Source organism: Cydia splendana, chromosome 23 (assembly GCF_910591565.1).
Source record: "Cydia splendana chromosome 23, ilCydSple1.2, whole genome shotgun sequence".
NCBI lineage: Eukaryota > Metazoa > Arthropoda > Insecta > Lepidoptera > Tortricidae > Cydia > Cydia splendana.
Window position 1 is genome coordinate 5697438 of NC_085982.1, and position 21801 is coordinate 5719238.

At 42.4% G+C, this 21801-nt stretch overlaps 1 protein-coding gene across 1 annotated transcript in view; it reads right to left on the reverse strand.

The window, feature by feature from the left end:
• The window catches only part of LOC134801742 (uncharacterized), a 76294-nt gene extending 57668 nt beyond the window's left edge, over positions 1–18626 (reverse strand). The window contains exons 1-15 of the mRNA XM_063774339.1: positions 18548–18626; positions 18299–18412; positions 17060–17187; positions 16362–16510; positions 14513–15151; positions 13902–14477; positions 13143–13866; positions 11744–11908; positions 11291–11449; positions 9080–9187; positions 7267–7380; positions 5687–5745; positions 2685–2817; positions 2043–2180; positions 751–880 (exon numbers count right to left, since the gene is read on the reverse strand). Coding sequence (XP_063630409.1) covers positions 751–880; positions 2043–2180; positions 2685–2817; positions 5687–5745; positions 7267–7380; positions 9080–9187; positions 11291–11449; positions 11744–11908; positions 13143–13866; positions 13902–14477; positions 14513–15151; positions 16362–16510; positions 17060–17187; positions 18299–18412; positions 18548–18554 — 3343 coding nt within the window. The 5' untranslated portion in view covers positions 18555–18626. The remainder of the gene's footprint in view (positions 1–750; positions 881–2042; positions 2181–2684; positions 2818–5686; positions 5746–7266; positions 7381–9079; positions 9188–11290; positions 11450–11743; positions 11909–13142; positions 13867–13901; positions 14478–14512; positions 15152–16361; positions 16511–17059; positions 17188–18298; positions 18413–18547) is intronic.
• Between the last annotated feature and the right edge of the window lie 3175 nt (positions 18627–21801).

Below are 21801 nucleotides of genomic sequence, written 5' to 3' on the forward strand. Positions count from 1 at the left end.
GGCAGAGTGGATCTGACGTCCGACTTTCAATCTGGAGGTCGTGGGTTCAAACCCTGGCTCATACCAATGAGTTTTTCGGAACTTATATACGAAATATTTGATATTTACCACTAGCTTTTCGGTGAAGGAAAACATCGTGAGGAAAGGAAACCTGCATACATCCGCGAAGAAATTCAAAGGTGTATGTGAAGTCCCCATGCCGTATTGGGCCAGCGTGGGGACTATAGCCTAAACCCTCTCGTGCTTGAGAGGAGGCCTGTGCCCAGGGCAGTGGGACGTATATATAGGCTAAATTATTATTAAGGGCCAATTTAGACGATTTTCATTACATTGCGGTTTTTGATCGGTCGGTTGAATTGCACGTAACCAACAGTCCGCATTGTAACTAAAATCGCATGCGAGTTCGCGCGCCGTCTAAATCAGCCCTCTCATAATCCGAACTCCAAATTGTGAATTGGGCACTTCTAAAACAAGCGTAATGATAAGAAAGCATCGTGAGGCGATCGTTACAATTTGCAAATAAATGCAAAAGTCTGTGTCATTGCGTGCACGTCGCCGAAGTCGTCGAATGCTTGCGCCGCCGGTGGCTCGGCCCAGGTATCGCTGGGAAGACAGTGTGACTGCGGATCTGCTGCAACTTCGCGTCAGTAACTGGCAGGAAGTTGCGCAGGATCGGGACGGGTGGCACGCTCTCGTTTCGGAGGCCAAGATTCTTTTTGGTCACTGAGCCAAAAAAGTTGATTAGATCACCTTCCTCAACGTTGGTTCCCGTCGAGAGATAGGTGATGATGTCCAGTACGTAGATCGCGGTCACCATCATGTCGAAGAAACGGAACTCCGAGGAAACGGACAACTTGAAGATGATGTGGTACGGGTATATCTGTGCAAATACAAATTAACAAGGAGGAACGATTAATTTATTTTTCACCACACCAGCTCGGAAAGGCTTACTTTGCACTTCAAAACCTGATAGCAAAGTTGCATTTTATTCGCGAAAATCGAAATTTAGTTATCTGCCTCTTTATCGCTCGAATATGCAAGAGTGATAGAGAGATTAGATAACGAAATTTCGATTTTCTTGTTTCGCGGTAGGCCATGTGATTGACGTGACGTGTGATGTGTCAATGTGGTTTGTTTACTGTATGTGCCACAAAGGTGCCACCTACGCAGAGCTTTGCCTAATATTCCCTATTGAATAAATTTCGCGTTAGACCCGTCTATAAATGTGAGTTAATGTGTTCAAAACGCGAAAGTTTTAAATATTAGACTAGAATGGCCTCTCCTTCAAGGGAGAAGAAAGGAAGTGTGGCGATAAACTCCATGGGTTACCAGCCCTGCTAGGAGTTTTTCTGATGCTTAAAATAAACTTAAATTAGGAGATATATTTACATTTATTTATTTAACGTTATGTTCTAAATTTTTTTATGTTTTTTTTCTTTTCTGTATTTATTATTTACTTAGGTAAATGCGTTTTATAAAAAGGAGTAAGTTCCATGTTTCTCGGTCCCTCGGAATTTTAAACATGTATATCAAATGACTCAGTAATTGGAACCATAATAGTAATGTTTAGTCTAGTTTATTTTGTTCCTACAATAAAATTGCAAAAGGCTCTTATTACTGAAAAAAAAAAACTTTTAAAAAACGTTGTCCAAATCATATTGTCAGCTCCTACAGCATTTCTGCTGCATGGGATCGAAGTAAAAATGTCAGAACATTATCAGAGCCGTATTGATTGCTCTCTCAAGTTCCAAATACAAGTTCAAACGGCATGAAGAATTGAATACCAACATCTGCCGTCCCATGTAAACCATGTCGGGTGCCTGACAAACTCATGATGATGATGATGATGTCCTCCCAGACGTATCCGACGGTGACACCCGGACAAATCAGTATCAGGTATTCAGTAAAGCTTGACCTGCATGGGCTCGAACGTGACTTGCGAAACCGAGTTTTGTTTTAAACTTCCGGCCGCAAGACATGCAGCGTCCGGCGACCAACCCGTTGAATAACCAGTGTATGTGCCTTTATTTCCGATTACTCACGAAGCACACGGTCAAGATGAGACAAGCCATAAACCAGTTCCAAGCGGTGAGCAGCGAGGACGTCGGCTGCAGGATGCAGGGGAAGGTCTGTCGGAGGCAGATCGGATCCGAATCGTCCGTCAATGTCGCGTCTGCGCGCTGCAAGTAAACGAGTTAATTAGTAAAGGCTGCCAAACTCAGATCACTCAGTTTCATTGAGCAGCGTGAACGTGGGCTGCAGGATGCAAGGAAAGATCTGTCGGAGGTAGAACGGATCCGAGTCATCAGTCCGTGTCGCATCCGTGCGCTGAAAGCAAATCTTGTTTGCAGTTTCAACCTGACCAGGGCAGAGAGACGGACTTCTGACTGGTAGTCAAAGGATCGGCAAAATCAAGAACAGCAGCATGAGATTAGTGCATTTTTGTTGGTACTTAGCATTCAGCATATTACTGGCCATCCCATCATGTCGACAGCAATAGCATTTCAAGCCAATGCTAAGTGTAATAGTAATAATAAACTAAATTTGGCAGATTTTTCGAAATTACGGAATGACTTGAAACCCCACTTGCACCATCCCACTAACCCGAATTGAGTGTCAAATTGTAGTGGTAACCATGATATCCCCAGTGGCTTAGACTCTAAAAATGAATAATGTGTTGTTACGTTTCTCATGAGATAGCAGCCAGCGATCTCCAGCAGATAGTCGGGCCGCGCCAGCAGCAGCTCGCCGTCCTCATCGCGCGCCTCCTTCAGCGCTATTAGGCTATTTTTGAACTCGAGGATGCTGCTTTTGTATCTGTGGTAAATTGGTAATTGATTAAAACTGCCAAGATCGTGCCGGGTCATGCTCAGTGTAGGGTTCCGTAGATACCCGTCCGTCACAATAGACCTCGAACGGGTGCATAAAAGTCTTCCCTTCTTAGTAAAGACGTACAAAGCACAGCGAAGTTGTTACATATGTAGGTAGGTACTAGGTACAGGATACTTACCTAATAGTAACCCCGTTCAAGGCAGCATATTATGACGAACAGAACCCTACACTGAGCATGGCTCGACACTTAGAGAATATAATATAACCAAAGGGAGACGCCATGTCTATAATTTTCGGTACAAAATAGTCTGCCGTTTTTTGCGGGGGAGGGGCACATCAAATGTATACGTAACGTCAAAATAGCCATGTCAGATAAACGTCAGTCCATACATGTGGTTGACCATTGGCCGCCTATTTTCGACAGAGGGGAACGCCTGTTAATGGCCACTCCGTTTGGTTATATTCTCTAAGGCTCGACATGCTTTGGCTTAAATATATCTTGATATCAAAATAGAGATGAATCATATATATAAAATTGAAAAAACCAGAACGGGATAAAAAACGAGGGAAGAAGCGAGATGGCGCCTTACAAATTTCTAAAAAAGTTTTTGACACGTTTCTTAAATACGACGCACGTATGATAAGAAAAAACTGTTCTAATCTATTATCTAAGTATGAGAATATAACTAGAGCATAAAAACTATCGCTTTCGATGCGTATTTAATTTACAATAAGCAAAAGAAATTTTCATAAAATTCTTCATTTTACGACTATCGGCTATTTTCGGAAACTCTCGGTTGGTTTCGTTTCGAACTTCAAATAACCAAAATTATGTTTGTTATGTTGGTATGCAGTGATTTCGGCCTTTTTTACTCGAAGTAAAATAAAAACCGGGCAAGTGCGAGTCGGACTCGCGCACGAAGGGTTCCGTACCATAATGCAAAAAAAAAAAACAAAAAAAAGCAAAAAAAAAAACGGTCACCCATCCAAATACTGACCACTCCCGACGTTGCTTAACTTTGGTCAAAAATCACGTTTGTTGTATGGGAGCCCCATTTAAATCTTTATTTTATTCTGTTTTTAGTATTTGTTGTTATAGCGGCAACAGAAATACATCATCTGTGAAAATTTCAACTGTTACTACTGCTATCACGGTTCGTGAGATACAGCCTGGTGACAGACGGACGAACGGACGGACGGACGGACGGACGGACGGACGGACGGACGGACGGACGGACAGCGAAGTCTTAGTAATAGGGTCCCGTTTTACCCTTTGGGTACGGAACCCTAAAAAGTGCTGTCAACCTCAACCTTTTACCTTAGTTTATGCCCATACGAGTAACATGCCATATAATGACTGATAATGACTTATCAATATCAATAGGAATTTGTATTTTGTTGTTTTAAATTTCTTTTTGAGTTATTCAGATTTACTTTCACAGCTTCGGCAAACAAATTCGTCCGGGGACCGGGCTGCCGAGATGGGCCAAAGATACAAAGTTGATAGCAAGTTATAATGTAGGTAGATAAAATTTAAGTGCATGTTCAGATATTTTTGAGCGAAACGACCTGGTGAAAATAAGCAAACGTACAGTCAGCAGTCGGCCAAATATCGTAATATAACTCTGTTGCTATAGAAATAAGGATGTGTTCCGATCCGATATACTGACGGAATACATAAGAGTCGAACAAATAAAACACTTTGGGCCTGCGGCTAAATTGTGGCTACTGAAACTGTTCAATGCTTGTGTGGAGACTACATCCTTACCGAAGATATGGAGGAAATCTCACGTAACTGCCATTCTTAAACCTGGTAAAGACCCCGCCGACGTGAAAAGTTACAGACCGATCTCCCTTCTATGCCACACCTTCAAACTCTTTGAACGCCTCATACTTGAACGCATGAGAACAACCCTGGAGGATGCGTTCATAGCGCAACAGGCAGGTTTCAGGGCAGGTAAATCCTGTACCTCGCAAGTGCTCAACCTGACACAGTACATCGAGGACGGCTTCGAGAGGGGCATGGTGACAGGTGCAGTCTTCGTCGACCTCACGGCTGCATACGATACCATAAACCATAGGAGACTAGTAACCAAACTATACCATACTACAAAAGATTATAAACTCACGCAGGTTATATCTGAGCTACTCTCCAACAGAAGGTTCTATGTATCGTTTCAAGGGAAAAAAAGTAGATGGAGGTCCCTGAAAAATGGTCTTCCTCAGGGTAGCGTACTGGCACCTGCACTTTTTAATATCTATACGAACGACCAACCGATCATATATAACCTACAACATTTCCTTTTTGCCGATGACCTTGCACTCACATCGCAAGAAAAATCTTTTGAGGCAGTAGAGAATAGCCTAGTGGAAGGATTGGCGAGCATGTCACTTTACTACAAAGAAAACCAGCTTAAACCTAACCCGTCTAAGACACAGGTTTGTGCCTTCCATCTACGAAACAGCCAGGCCACCAGACAGCTGAATATCGCCTGGGAAGGCAGCCGGCTAGAACACACTGCCGCCCCGAAATACCTAGGAGTGACGTTAGACCGGTCACTGACCTACAAAGCTCACTGCCTTAACACCAAGCAGAAAGTGGCGGCGAGGAACAACATTTTGCGATGCATCACCGGGACTACGTGGGGGGCAACCCCACACACCCTACGCACAACGGCTCTCGCACTCAGCTTCTCGGCTGCAGAATATGCATGCCCAGCCTGGAAGAACTCTATACATGCTGCCCAGGTTGACATAGCTCTCAACGAGTCCTGCCGCCTAATAACAGGATGCCTAAAACCCACTAAACGTGACCACCTATACCAACTGAGTGGAATTGCACCACCGGACATACGCAGAGATATTGCGGCGGCTGTGGAGCGAGAAAAACAACTGCGTGACCCGCGTCACCCCCTGCACGGCCACAAACCAGTTACTGCAAGGCTAAAGTCCCGGAAGAGCTTTGTTACAAATTCAGCTCTCCAGCAGCAAACTCCTCAGGAGGCTCGCATCAAGTCATGGAACTTGCAACTCAGCGACACATCGCTACGAATGCCAGCTGTGGAACACCTGCCTCCAGGGGGAAAGCAAAAGTGGCCAGTATGGAAAGCTCTCAACAGACTTAGGACGGGAGTTGGTCGGTCAAAAGATAATCTCCTGAGATGGGGAATTGGGCGACAAGGTGATACATCCTGCGAGTGTGGAGTACCTCAAACAACATTACACATGAGACAGTGCTCTCTGTGCTCAACGACGTGCACTGAGGAAGATCTCCTGAGGGCTACACCCCGCAGCCCTCGGGGCAAAACATTGGCAAACAAAAATTTTGTACTAAGAAGTTTGATCCCTTTACACGAAAAGAAGAAGACGGAATACTGAGAGACAAAAGTGGCTAAGCTTACATTGGCTCGGACATTTAGAGAGAATGGGAGAGGATCGTGCCGTGACGAGAGCGTACTTGGGACAACGAAACGGGAGACGCCCAATTGGACGTCATAGGTACCTACCGCTGGAACGACGTAGTTGCTCGAGATCTGCTTATCCTCGGCCATGGGGACTGGCGAGAGCTATCGCAAGACCGAGAAACATGGTGTGTTTTGTTTTGTCTTTCCTCGGAGGCCAGGATTCACATAACCGTAGTAAGTAATGCTAGTATTCAGAAAGGGAAATGGGGAGTACGTACGTTTGTACCAAAAGGCGATTTATGGGCGGTGGTCGTCCATATTCGTCTTAAGGCGGAAATTAATTTCAATAAAAAATTAAAATAATAATTTTATGTTGAAACGAGTTTTAAATAAATAACTACGTAGATGAAAAAGTATAATTTTGCCTTTTATCAAATCACATTTTTTTTTCAGATATTTTGCGTATTTAGTTATCCAAATAACGGGTACAAATAAGAAATCCCTATCACCGTTATGAACCCTGGCAGGGTTGACACACTCTTTATTTCATTTACGCGAGCGGAGCTGCGGGCCCGTCTAGTATATTATAAAAACCATCCATCAATTTACTAAGCAAATTTTTGGTGATTTTTGGTAACGTAAGATAATATTTACTTTGTAGGTGCAGGTCTTCTTATGAAATAATAATGTCTCTTCACTTTGTTCATGTGGTCCTTAGAAAAAGAAAATAATGTATATTAATTATCACTATGTATTATATTCTTTGATCACTATTATCAAATAATATTCTATATAGGTAAGGTCGGTAAGGTTCTATAATAATAAAATATGAGTATGTGAACTGGCAATAAAAAAAACTTGCAATTAAGAAATTTTCCACATAGAAAAATTTCGTAAACTTTTCATATTTTTGTATGAGGATCTAAATTTTCCGTTTCCAAAATGAAAGTTTCCTTATATTCCCATGAAATTTTTTACAACTTTTCTGAAACTTTCCGCATCTTGCATATCTGTGGTAATCTTTCCTTACTCGTAATTCGTTGAGCATGAGTCTCGCCTGCCCGCTGCCGCGCAGCCGCAGCGCGGCGCGCCACAGCCCGCGCGCGCGCAGCACACGCGCCGCGCAGAACGTGCCCGCGCGCATCTGCGTCATACAACACACTCAAACAAATAACATTCAACACAAAAAAATTATAAAACTTCAACAGCAAATCCACTTTACCAAATGACCAGAGATAAAGCTCAGCTCAAGTAACTTTAAAAATCCCCAAAAGAATAATAATTTAGGTGCCTAAAATAATGTCTCCCATATCCGATACTGGCTTAATCAACAATGGTACCAACTGTTAAGTACGAGTGTACACTTCAAACAAATAAGAATTTTCCAAATTATTAGCCCAACCGTCTCCGAGAAATCTGAAATGTTGAAAACCTCAAAGATTCATGGTTTAAATTCAAAACATTCTTTATTCAAGTAAGTACGTCTAGCAACAAGCACTTTCAAATGAGTATTTTGCTATTTTGATTAACTAGGTACCCAAAATGTTTATACTCGTACTCCAATATTTTTTGTCCCATTCGCGTTTTTCCCCATTCTGCTTTTAAACCAGTCGTTTATTTTTACAGTAGTTAATTTGATTACAGGTGTATGTCCTAGTCGCTTTTTTCCTCAAAGTGTAATGTATTCACGAAAGTCACGCTTGGTCGATAGGTACTAAATTATGATTATGATTATTATAATTACTATACGTAGGTCAGAGATGGGCATTAATCGATTAATTTTTTAGTTAACTAATCAATCGATTAAAAATATCAATCGTCATTTTTTAATCGCAATTAATTTAGTTGCGATAAAATTAGTTGTGAGAATGTACAACTAACAACTAAATTAGTTTTAGTTTCAATCGACTAAATTTCACGGTTAAATCTATTAAAACAATGTCATCGCTGGTTTTTGCATTTTTTATTTAACTTGCAATATGTAACTAAAAGTTGGTATGTATGTACATTGGAGGTACTCGTATGTTGTACCTGTGTTGGTTTGGGTAGAATCTTGCAGCTTTTTTCGAAGCGGATACCTTCAACCGATTGAGCTAAAATTATGTATACACGTTTAATTTGAAATGCTTGAATGATAATGTAATATTATGGGCAATTTTAAGTATTATTTTTACGATTGACATTGATTAACAACAAAATACAAAGTTTTATTTATAAAATTGTGTTTTAAGTGTCAATGCATAAAGTACCCAATTTTTATTTACCCTTATTAGATAAGAGACATTTTACACTTCATAAAAATGGTCAAAATATAGCAAGTAACACATGTACTATTTCATTTTTATACATGCGTTAAGATGTCCTAATCTGCTGGCTGTCAACATAGCCATACCGAGGTTTTCCATTTAATTTGCTTCTAACATTAGTCGCGGAAAAAATAGTGTAACTAATTAGTCGATTACAAAAATTAGTTGTCCGTAATCAATCGGCAACTAATTTAGTTGCAACTAAATTAGTTGCACTCTATACAACTACGATTGATCAGTCGTCGTTTTCAATCGTCAGTCGCAATTAATTCTTTTAGTCTTAATCGTTAATCGTTAGTCGATTACATTTTGCCCATCTCTGACGTAGGTTAGGTCCGTTAGGTAGCTTCAGATGCTCGAAGGGCAAACCGCCCCGAAATAGGAGTCCCGCGTAGCGGGGCTTCGTCGACTCCGAGTAAGAAGGAAACGTTCTCAGAAATATTACTCTTTGGGGAAAAAACATCATCACAACAATTTGTTGATGCAATTTCTTCAAAATGTTAAAGTCGGTAAACGCTAAATATTCGGTTGACACACCTGAACGTGTGCCCGCCCCCCGCCCGCTGCGCAGCCCCCCCAAGGCGTGAGGATCGTGCCGCGTGTAAACCGCAGCATGGGAGACACGTCGTCTTCAGCTGTCAGCATCTGATAACCATGTACACATTACTAAGGGCAAAGATATGTATAACTTCATATAAGATAAATAGTCTAACAAAACGAGCCTCAGAAAACAAAAATGCTTGAATAGATGGCGTCATACCTTTGGCCTAGCTTTTAAACACGTTATAAAAATAAGTCACGGCAAATATGTGACAATTATGAATCTAATACGATCATTTATATTCTTCTGCTTTCATAATAGTTGATTTTTAAAAAGCGTTTTTCAATTAACCCATTAACGGCTGGCGGTGCCATACGGCATCGCTTTTCCTGTGCTTAGTATTTCGCTCTCTAAAGATACAATAAGCAGAAAATGAAGGAGTTTTGTGATTAATTACATACTCAAGGATACCAGTTATCAATTTAATTACATGTTTTAAGCAACTTGAATTGTTCCTGCTGGTTTCAGGTACCCAAAAATTGGGTATAGAAAAAAATACAAATTTTTGGTGTTTATTCTAAGTAAACTGGTCAGAAATCGTTGGTTTTCTGGTAAAATATTTATGTAATGTATTTTATCAGGACGTGGGATGTATAATTGATGCAATGATATACATAGACTATTAAATTTTGATTTCAGATTTTGTATATGGCATGAGAAAATTCTCCGATGCCGTACGGCACCATTAGCCGCTTATGTGGTCTTATCACTTGATATGTGTTACATGTTCTATGTTTTATTTTCCCCTATTTGTTAGCGTTTTCATCATGATTTTAGAATCTTATCGGGCTTTTTAAAAATCTCGAATACAATTACTGTCAAAAAAGTAAGGATTTTGAGTTTTAGTGGCTATGTTGAACCTCTTGCCCATACAGTCTATCTAGGTCCAACCCACTTAGTTGGTTGTTACTTCATTAGTAACATCACTGGTTGTTATTAAGATATCTGGTGTGGTAGGGTGATGCTGTTTACATCTAAGACATCGTGATCCCGGTTTCCATTCCATAGAGAACTTCAGATAGAACCATAAACCGACTCTTCCTATACGCCGAGCCACTGATTTTCTAGCCAATATGGTAGAATTGGGAACATCAAGCTACGTTGTGATGACAGTTTTTATCACTTGCTGGTTATTAGTATACAGACGTATGCAGACTTCTTAATAAACAGTCTGTCCTCAAGGGTTGCGACAATCTCAGACTGGTATCCGAGTTGCTGATGATTTTCGCTATGATGGTGTTGGTCATTTCATATTTGGTACCATGTGCTGAGGATGTACGTAGAATGTGCTTTGGAACAGTGTAAAAGCCAATCTAGATAACAATGTTGCAGGACTTTTTGCCAAATGTGATTATAACTTTCATGTTCAATAAATGCTGACAAATAACAACATGTTTTTATTGACACGGTAGAGGGCTAGCGATGCCATGCGGCATCAGTATTTTTTTTCTAAACTACAGGTCGGATTTAAATTTTAATTTCATATTTCTGTTTCTGAGGCCTAATTTATTAATATATCTGAAAATCATCAAAATCGGCGACATAAAAATAATTCAGCCGCTAATGGGTTAAAAGACATGTCAAGATCGCTTACCTGCTATATGCTAAAAAAACGAACTATAGCACTAACACTTTAAACTCTCGCGTTTTGTACACATATTTAATTATACAAACGGGTCTACCGCGATATAATTTCATTGTTTTTACCTTTAATTCCGACGTTTCAGCTGAGTTGCACCAGCTGTGGTCACGGAAAGACTGACGTCCCAACAAATGTCAACGGAGATATTGATAAAACAACACTAAACTACCCGAAATTAGTTTATAAAAATGTTCGGGGTAGACAATTAAATTGCAGCTACCCGTTCCTGTATCCGTACACTGGTCCGAAGATATATCCGCTGGTTTCAACATTTGAATCACTGGTCCCCAAGTAGACGATAATTTGTATCCGTCCTCTCGATTGAAATTTTTAGGGTGTTTTTTAATTTCAATCGCCTCTCTCACGATCCGCGGATAATAGTGTCGCTCGTTGGAGAGGACTTTGGGTTTATGTAGCTCAATCCAGCTGGTGCAACTCAGCTGAAACGTCGGAATTAAAGGTAAAAACAACGAAATTATATCGCCGACCCGTTTGTGTAATTAACTATAGCACTAACCTCAATGTCTCCCAAGGTGATGTATATGATGGAGTTTTTTAGGGAGTTCCGCTTGATGATGCAGTCCCCAGGAATGTAGAAGATGGTCTCCATGTGTCTGGCTAATTCGGAGAGGAACTCGTAGGACAGGTCGCGGAGAAGGCCGCTCTGAAGATAAGATAAGGTAAGGCGGGATAAAGCAGTCCACGGGGTGTTGCGAGTTGCATGAGTGGTCTAGATTTTATGGCGTCGAAAAATATCGCATCGTCCTATGGGTTCAAAAACTGTTTACGCCCCAGATGCCTCAAATCTTCACCATTCTCGTAATAGGGATATCAACGCAACTGTTTGTAAACTATCTGAGAGACAGAGCTTTGCTCGGAAAACATACGAACGTTTCAGAGAAAATACGACGGAAAACAATTATGCACTCCATCTGTGCTTAATTCAATGTTGGAATACCTTCTGTGTGGCCTCGAAGTAGATATCGGTGTACACGCTGCTGGGCAGGACAGGCGGGAAGCTTGGCAGCAGTTGAGAGTCTGAGACCGCTCGCTGCTTGTGCCAGTACATCTTGTAGAATGTCTCCACCTTGTTGCGGAGGCTTTCGGGGATCCCGGAGCTCGTCTGAAGTGATATATATGTATATTGATTTGTAAGAAGATCGTCAAAGAAAACTTAAAACTTACAATTGACTCGCTTAACTTCAAACTCGGGTAAATCCATTCGACCCTCTCAGTAAATATCTGCATACCTACCCTATTACCTTTTCTTAATAGGTACCAAAATATGCTTAGACCGAAGCATACGAAGGGTTAAGTCCCTCCAAAATGTAAATAAAGGCCGCATAATAAGTTGTTGTGTAAATGAGTCGCTTAACTTAAAACTCGGGTAAATCCATCTGTCAGATTGTGATGTCAGAAGGTAAACGCCAAAAAGTTCGTGTTAACGAGTTTTCGTCTTACAGAGGGGTATGGACTTGGTTCTTATAGGTTTTTCTTCGTCTTAAGGAGGTTTCGAGTTACATATATGTATGGAGCTTTTGGGCTTTGAAGGGAATAGCATTTTATTTCGTGTTGACGAGGATTTTGTTTTATCGAGGTTCGAGTTAGCGAGGTTCCACTGTATTAAAAATAAATAAATAAATGAACAAACAAATGAATGAATAAATGCATTAAAAATAAAATAAATGAATGAATAACAATAAAATTAATAAATGAATAAATAGACAAATGAATAACTTAGTAAAATAATAAATGAATAAACGAATATTCAAATGAATGAATAAATTAATAAAAATTAAATTAATGAATAAAAACAACATAAATGAATAAATTAATAAAAAAAATGTATGAATAAATGTCTATAGTCTATGTTTATTAGGACATTGAACCCCAAGAGGTTGAACCGTACCAGATCCCTCATGACGATCTTGTACCGCGTGCGGAAGCTCTCCTCGGGATGCTGATGACGGAGGAGAGCGCGGCCACCGCCGCCCCCGTCACCATCAGGGTGCCTGTCACCATCACCATCAGGAACAAGAGGTTGAACCGTACCAGATCCCTCATGATTATCTTGTACCGCGTGCGGAAGCTCTCCTCGGGGCGCATGTGGACGCTGATGACGGAGAAGAGCGCGGCCACCGCCGCCCCCGTCACCATCAGGGTGCCTGTCACCATCACCATCAGGAACAAGAGGTTGAGCCGTACCAGATCCCTCATAATGATCTTGTACCGCTGCGGAAGCTCTCCTCGGGGCGCATGTGGACGCTGATGACGGAGAAGAGCGCGGCCACCGCCGCCCCCGTCACCATCAGGGTGCCTGTCACCATCACCATCAGGAACAAGAGGTTGAACCGTACCAGATCCCTCATGATGATCTTGTACCGCGTGCGGAAGCTCTCCTCGGGGCGCATGTGGACGCTGATGACAGGGGAGAGCGCGGCCACCGCCGCCCCCGTCACCATCAGGGTGCCTGTCACCATCACCATCAGGAACAAGAGGCTGAACCGTACCAGATCCCTCATGATGATCTTGTACCGCGTGGGGAAGCTCTCCTCGGGGCGCATGTGGACGCTGATGACGGAGGAGAGCGCGGCCACCGCCGCCCCCGTCACCATCAGGGTGCCTGTCACCATCACCATCAGGAACAAGAGGTTGAACCGTACCAGATCCCTCATGATGATCTTGTACCGCGTGCGGAAGCTCTCCTCGGGGCGCATGTGGACGCTGATAACGGAGGAGAGCGTGGCCACCGCCGCCCCCGTCACCATCAGGGTGCCTGTCACCATCACCATCAGGAACAAGAGGTTGAACCGTACCAGATCCCTCATGATTATCTTGTACCGCGTGCGGAAGCTCTCCTCGGGGCGCATGTGGACGCTGATGACGGAGGAGAGCGCGGCCACCGCCGCCCCCGTCACCATCAGGGTGCCAGTCACCATCACCATCAGGAACAAGAGGTTGAGCCGTACCAGATCCCTCATAATGATCTTGTACCGCTGCGGAAGCTCTCCTCGGGGCGCATGTGGACGCTGATGACGGAGAAGAGCGCGGCCACCGCCGCCCCCGTCACCATCAGGGTGCCTGTCACCATCACCATCAGGAACAAGAGGTTGAACCGTACCAGATCCCTCATGATGATCTTGTACCGCGTGCGGAAGCTCTCCTCGGGGCGCATGTGGACGCTGATGACAGGGGAGAGCGCGGCCACCGCCGCCCCCGTCACCATCAGGGTGCCTGTCACCATCACCATCAGGAACAAGAGGTTGAACCGTACCAGATCCCTCATGATGATCTTGTACCGCGTGCGGAAGCTCTCCTCGGGGCGCATGTGGACGCTGATGACGGAGGAGAGCGCGGCCACCGCCGCCCCCGTCACCATCAGGGTGCCTGTCACTATCACCATCAGGAACAAGAGGTTGACCCGTACCAGATCCCTCATGAAGATCTTGTACCGCGTGCGGAAGTTCTCCTCGGGGCGCATGTGGACCCTGATGACGGAGGAGAGCGCGGCCACCGCCGCCCCCGTCACCATCGGGGTGCCTGTCACCATCACCATCAGGAACAAGAGGTTGAACCGTACCAGATCCCTTATGATGATCTTGTACCGCGTGCGGAAGCTCTCTTCAGGGCGCATGTGGACGCTGATGACGGAGGAGAGCGCGACCACCGCCGCCCCGTCACCATCAGGGTGCCTGTCACCATCACCATCAGGAACAAGAGGCTGAACCGTACCAGATCCCTCATGATGATCTTGTACCGCGTGGGGAAGCTCTCCTCGGGGCGCATGTGGACGCTGATGACGGAGGAGAGCGCGGCCACCGCCGCCCCCGTCACCATCAGGGTGCCTGTCACCATCACCATCAGGAACAAGAGGTTGAACCGTACCAGATCCCTCATGATGATCTTGTACCGCGTGCGGAAGCTCTCCTCGGGGCGCATGTGGACGCTGATAACGGAGGAGAGCGTGGCCACCGCCGCCCCCGTCACCATCAGGGTGCCTGTCACCATCACCATCAGGAACAAGAGGTTGAACTGTACAAGATCCCTCATGATGATCTTGTACCGCGTGCGGAAGTTCTCCTCGGGGCGCATGTGGACGCTGATGACGGAGGAGAGCGCGGCCACCGCCGCCCCCGTCACCATCAGGGTGCCTGTCACCATCACCATCAGGAACAAGAGGTTGAACCGTACCAGATCCCTCATGATGATCTTGTACCGCGTGCGGAAGTTCTCCTCGGGGCGCATGTGGACGCTGATGACGGAGGAGAGCGCGGCCACCGCCGCCCCCGTCACCATCAGGGTGCCTGTCACCATCACCATCAGGAACACTATGCGGTCGGCATCGTTTAGGACCAAGTCTGGAGGGCTGGAAGCAAAATATCACGGTGAGAGCGTTTTCACATTGTCCGATCCGATATCGAGGAAGTAAAATGTAAGATATATGTGTGTTTCTCTTATCTGTATTTATTTATAAATTTAATAAATCATTACTTTTTTTAAAACGATACATAACGCAAAAATGACGGACTTAATCTCAATGCTGGCATTCTCCTCCAGCTGTTTTTGGCATATTCGCCTTTCGACATCCGATATCGGAAAGGCGCTTCCGATAAATTCAGCCATGTCAGAGCCACCCAGGACCGATAATATTTGTTTGTGTGCGTATGTGTAGGCATAATGTTTTTTGCAGTGTGCGTGACCGCTAAAGACGGCGCCCCCCGCGGCCTGACAACGCGGATGTAGGATCCTACATCCGATATCGGATCACAATGTGAAAACGCTCTGCGTCTACAATGTGGTTTTAGAAGAGTGTTTTATAAAACAACAATAAAAGAATTCAGATATTTGTGAGCACCTTGGCCGCTCCGATATATCTGATGGCGACTGTACATATTAACACTACTAGCTTCTGCTTGCGATTTCGTCTGCGTGTCCTTACCCGGGCCGGGCCTCAAATTGCCTCCCTACCAAATTTCATTTAAATCAATTCAGCGGTTTAATAAGTATGAAGAGGCAACAGGCAGATTTAGCGACGTAGACAAAACAATAATAAGACTTGTAATTACAACAACTAAGTCACATTCCGACATTTGACAATTGACACAATAATTATGACCTAATCGGCGGTGCGTAACAAAATACAATGTCCTACAACTTAAATCATATTCATATTTTGCATTATTATTTGTCGTCTAAGTACAGTCAATTGTAAAAATATAGATGCAAAAATATGTCCGCAGTCTAATTGCCCCGATCCATATATTTTCATACAAAATGTATGAAAAGAGCCGTGGCAATTAGACGCATCCGCAGACATATTCTCAGAGAACGACCCACATTATTGTATAGGGAGCATTTCATGAAATTGTCTACCGTTGTCCTGTACGAACGCGAATTTTCTGAAGATTTGCAGGTATAAAAGTTTCCTTCTCTATGAAAAAAGGTAAAAAAAGCACAGAAAAATAATCGCCTGCTTTAAATGCCGAAAAGAAAGACGCAACACAGAAAATAAAATGCGTCTGTACGGGGCAGGCCGTGGAATGCTCCAGTACGAGTGTGGCGTTCAAGATTCTTACCCAATAGGTATGAAGATTTTGTTAACGATGTACATGGCATACAACATTTCGAACTGCACCGGCTGCTCGTCTTGGTTGTCAATCTGCGTGAGCGCAGAGCTGACAAGCTGCATCATTCGACGCTGGGCGTTTATATGGGGACGGTCAAACTGCAATAAAAAATCATCATACGTAATATGTATTCAATTCAATATATCTGTCGGAGAATGGCTGAATTGTACCATCTATCGCCTTTAAGAGGTGTTTAATCACGCAACCTTTGACAAATAGAGCAGACTAGGGTGTTACGTACACCTGAGTGGCGTTCGGCGCAGTTCTGCCAAGGCGTCACAGAGTGCGCTGTTAAAACAATTGAAGTCCAGAACAATTGAAGTTATGCTGTCAATCATTCTTCAGAGGGGAACGATGAGAACGAACAGGAGAAGATGACGTATGTGGCGATTCCTGGGTCAAATCCACTGGTTTGCTTAAGATAAGAAACGTAACGTGTGCTGTCATTTGTAATGAGTCTTGTCCAGTAAATACTGTGAGTTGAATATCGTATTTCATTGAAGGCCCTCGTCATCCACGATTGAAGGTTCTGATGTGCTGCCGATATAGTATGATACGCCCACGATTCTCGACATATCTTTATTTCGAAATACAGGACTCCATAGAGTCGTTACATACATAAATCTAACAATCCGAGGGGGACTTACCCTAAATTTGATGCCGACGAGGTACATCCAAAAGTACGCACACAGGGTCCGCAGGAGAAACGTGTAGTAGATGTACTTGAGCGTGGTCACAAGGAGGCTGCTGTTCATCTTGTCTCTGTCCGTCATCCCTGGATCAAGCAATCTTGGCTTAGTTATGTCTTGTTCAGCTTAATTATGGCTTCAGGCATCACATTATATTAACTGTGTAAATAGGGTTGCAAAATAGTTATTTACGATACAAGTGCGGAAAGTAGCGGAGTGGCGAAAAATTAAAACACGACCGAAGGGAGTGTTATATATCGACACGAGTTGCGAATTACCTATTCGCACATGTATCGTACAACGTTTTACAGTACATATATTATGTGTCGCTTAACTTCAAACTCGGGTAAATCCATTCGACCCTCTCAGCAAATATCTACTCTATTACCTTCTCTTAATACTATAATCGTATAATCTGACAGATGGATTTACCCGAGTTTGAAGTTGGGCGACTCATATGGCCCTTTAAAATTTCGACATAGGCAGGGAAAGTGCTCATTCCCGCACTGGTGCGAGAAAGTAACACCACATGTACTGTATTATAAACAATCGTGATATAGTTAGTAGAGAGCTTTTCAGTCAAGTACCTAGTATGACTTTTCTCAAATGATTTTTACGCCTAAGACCCTAATCTGCAGTACCGGCCAAAAATATATCACCTCCATATTTTTGCGGTATAAGTTATTTTTAACACGTTCCCTGTGCATGCATCATATGTGTAGCATTTTAGGGTACATATGATACGTGCATGCACCACTAATGATGCACGACCCCATATAAACTTAAAGCATTGCCGAAATTTACACGTGTGAGCTAGGTCTTTTTTATTTGCATGCACATACTGGCTATGAACCTTTTGACAAAAAACATGTTGCACATGTGGACTCAATTTCTGGTTCCTAGGTACACAGGGAACGTGTTAAAATATTTGTCACCTCACTACCTACTCTAGGTAGTCTAGTAGTACTCGTATTCTTTTGTACGAGCGATGAGACAAATTGGTCTCATGTTTGTCGACATCGGCTTTGCCTCGGCCGACAATTCACATGTGATCTGAGGCTTTGTTATTTACTGGCCGAGGTGTGTATACTATTTTTCTGCCACCTACTCGCCGGAAAAGGGCAACTTTGTTAAGCGCAGCGCGCTGAAAGTTGACGCTTTCCGGTCGGAGAGCAGAAACATATATTTAGTACTTACAGATGAACCTTAAAGGCCGGTGCACACGTATGAAGTAGCAGACGACTTTGATGTGGTTCTGGTGAGGAATGGGCAGGTAGTGGAGATACGAAACGACATCCATCAGGAAACCCACTAGAAATAGCAAAATACCGTGAGTTTCGTAAGTATAGTGCGACATAACATAGTATATTATAATAGTAACTATCACATTTTTGACGTAAAATGATGCAAGATGGATAAGTTGCTTATAAAGAGTATAACAAAAACCTTTCATGCAGTGAGTGACGGGCTCGCCGGGGTACTCTCGCGCAGCTGAGATCGCCACGCTGGCCACGACCAGCGCGTACCATATGTTGTACACCACATCCATTATCTGAAATACAGTTACAAAGCTTCACAATAAGAGATGATGTCTACTATATCCCTACTAGTATATAATACAGTCGAGCTCATAAATATGTATGCATTTCTTCACCTCATTCCATTGCATTAAGGTGACAAAATGTATACATTTTATGAACTTGACTGTACTAGTGTAGTGTTTCTGTGAGCAAAGCTTACAACTGAACAAATGTATGACTCCGTTATTTAAAAAAAATCCAAAAAGTGATTAGATATAAAATTAATTTATAATTTTTTCTGCTCACAAAATTTGACATTTATTGGTTGAGAATGCGATCTGTAGAGAGAGTATCCTGACATAGGAAAGCATTTTCGCCCAAGCAGAAATGGAGACCTTCGCATACGCTCCGCCTATTATGCGAGAGTAACTCTGTCTGTCTGTTTATTACCACGTCAAGTTTAAACCGCGAGACCGATTGAGATGAAATTTGGTATGGACTTTGAGCCCTGGGACTTTTCCATCATCATGATAACCTCTAACTTTTTTGTAAGTTGATTTAAATTAAAGCCATTAAAAGTAATTACGGGAGCACTCAATATCGAAAGTTAGTGAAAAATAAGGTTTAGCGGCCCGTAACTTGGTCGCCCGGGTAAATATCCATGCTCAATCAATGGGGTTGGCAACTGTCAAAGGTTGCATAGGTGGCGCCATCATAGCTTGTCCCTTTTTCTTTGAGAATAAAGGGCTTAAAGGGCTGGCCAGGTCTTAAAATTCCATCAAAGAAAACAAAAAATTGACACAATTCTAAGTATTGACAAGCAAGCTGTACTGGCGCCATCTGCTAGGATACGCTTGAACTGAAATTGGAGGAAATTGTTACTCTTAGTTCACTATCTCTCGGTCGTTCATCATCGAGTCGACAGTCCAGAGGTGTTGAAGAGGATGGGATTGGTACCCCAACTTTCTCGACATTATATAAATCTAAAATATTGTAATTAATTGACTGAAATTGTAAATTTTATCTTTCTTGACATTTTAGCTGTTTGCATGTTATTTTTGTAATTTTTCTGACATGTATATATTTTTCGGCTGCTATTTAACTGATCACCAGATTTAGTAAAATTTAATACCAAAAAAATCTATTTTACCACCCTAAAATAATAAATGATCACCAAAATTATAACACCATTTTAATGTGAAATGATTACCAATTTTATTACATTTTACTATCCTATTAAAGGAAATGACACAAAAACTAATCATTATTAACCCAAAAATAGTAAATGATTACCAAATTTCAAACCCCATTTTAATGTAAAATTACAACCAAATTTTTAAATCTTGCTATCCTATTAAAGCAAATTACTCCAAAATAATAATTGTAAACCCAAAAATAGTAAATGACCACCAAAATTGTAACCACATTTTAATTAAAAATGTGCAATATTTAATATATCGTTATCCTATTAAATTAATTAACCCACTTCGTCGCCTTTTTCTAGTAGCATTTTATTTCTGTAAGGGTCGCAGTTCAAACGTAACCTACCCACTTTTCTAGTAGCATTTCGTTTCTGTGAGGGACGCAGTTCCAACCTAACCTAATCCACTTTTCTAGTAGCATTTCGTTTCTGTAAGGGTCGCAGTTCAAACCTAACCTAACCCACATTTTTAGCAGCATTTCGTTTCTGTAAGGGTCGCAGTTCAAACCTAACCCACTTTTCTAGTAGCATTTCGTTTCTGTATGGGTCGCAGCTCAAATCTAACCTAACCCACTTTTCTAGTAGCAGGTTAAGTTAGACTAGTAGTAGTAGGTTAGGTTAGGTATTAGGTATGCGGTGCGGGGTACGGGGGGTTGAGCGGGAGGGGCTAGTAATTTTGGCATCAGTTTACTTTAATTGGTAATATGTATACGTTTTTTGGTAATCATAGTGGTTTATTTAGGTGAAAATATCGCATTAATTTGGTGTTCAAGATTTGGTGATCATTAATGATTTTTGGTGATCATTCAATATTTGGTATTTGAATACAATTTGAAGTGCAGTCGTAATTAAAACGGTGGTACTTTTGTATTTTTAGGCCTTATTTTTTTGGTGTTCAGTAATGTTTTTTGGTAAGCATGATTTTTTTTAGGGTACCAAAGTATTTTTTGGTGGTCATTATATTTGTAGCCATATTTTTCTAGTGTGTAAGTGAATTGGTGTAGTACTGTAAGCTTGCGCTGTATTAAATAAATAAATAAATATAAATACTTCGACCGGCCAACTCCATTAAATGCTAACCAATATTTCTTCGTAGCGGAACCTGGTGATGGTCGTTATCAGACTCCCCAACACGAGCAAGCTGAAGACGGCGTTCAGAAACCCGCTCTTCGAGAACCAGCAGACCAGCTCCAGGATGTACTGCCACGTCCACCAGCACCGGTACTCCGGCTGGGGACAGTTATTACTCTTCATCACCGTCATTGGAGCATTTCATGAAATTTTCTACCGTTTGTCCCGTACTAACGCGAATTTTCTGAAGATTTGCAGGTGTAAGTTTCCTTTTCTATGACAAATGGTCAAAAATATGCACAAGAAAAAGAATCGCCTGCTTTAAATGCCGAAAAGAAAGTCGCAACACAGGATTAAAATGTGTTTGTACGGAACAGCCCGTGGGATGCTCACAGATGTAAAAGTTACGAAAAGTTTATACCTAAAAAGAATCCAGAGTTGACTTAGAACTGCTCTAGATTGAAAATGACTGAATGGATTATTCAAAATTGTATACCAAATGACTGTGAATATCCTATAATCTCGTGAGTCTAAATGTACATGTACATTAAAATGTACATATTCGTTGCAATCTAATTTGAACCTTTTTATGAAACAAATAAAGTAGTATTTCTTACGCTGGTGGCCTAGCGGTAAGAGCGTGTGACTTGCAATCCGGAGGTAGCGGGTCCAAACCTCGGCTAGTACAAATGCGTTTCTCGTAACTTACGTACGAAGTATCATTTGATATTTTGCCAGTCGCTTTTCGGTGAAGGAAAACATCGAGAGGAAACCGGACTAACTCCAATAAGGCCTAGTTTATATACCCTCTGGGTTAGAAGGTCAGATGGCAGTCGCTTTCTTAAAAACTAGTGCCTCCGCCAATTCTAGGGATTAGTCGCCAAGCGGACCCCAGGCTCCCATGAGCC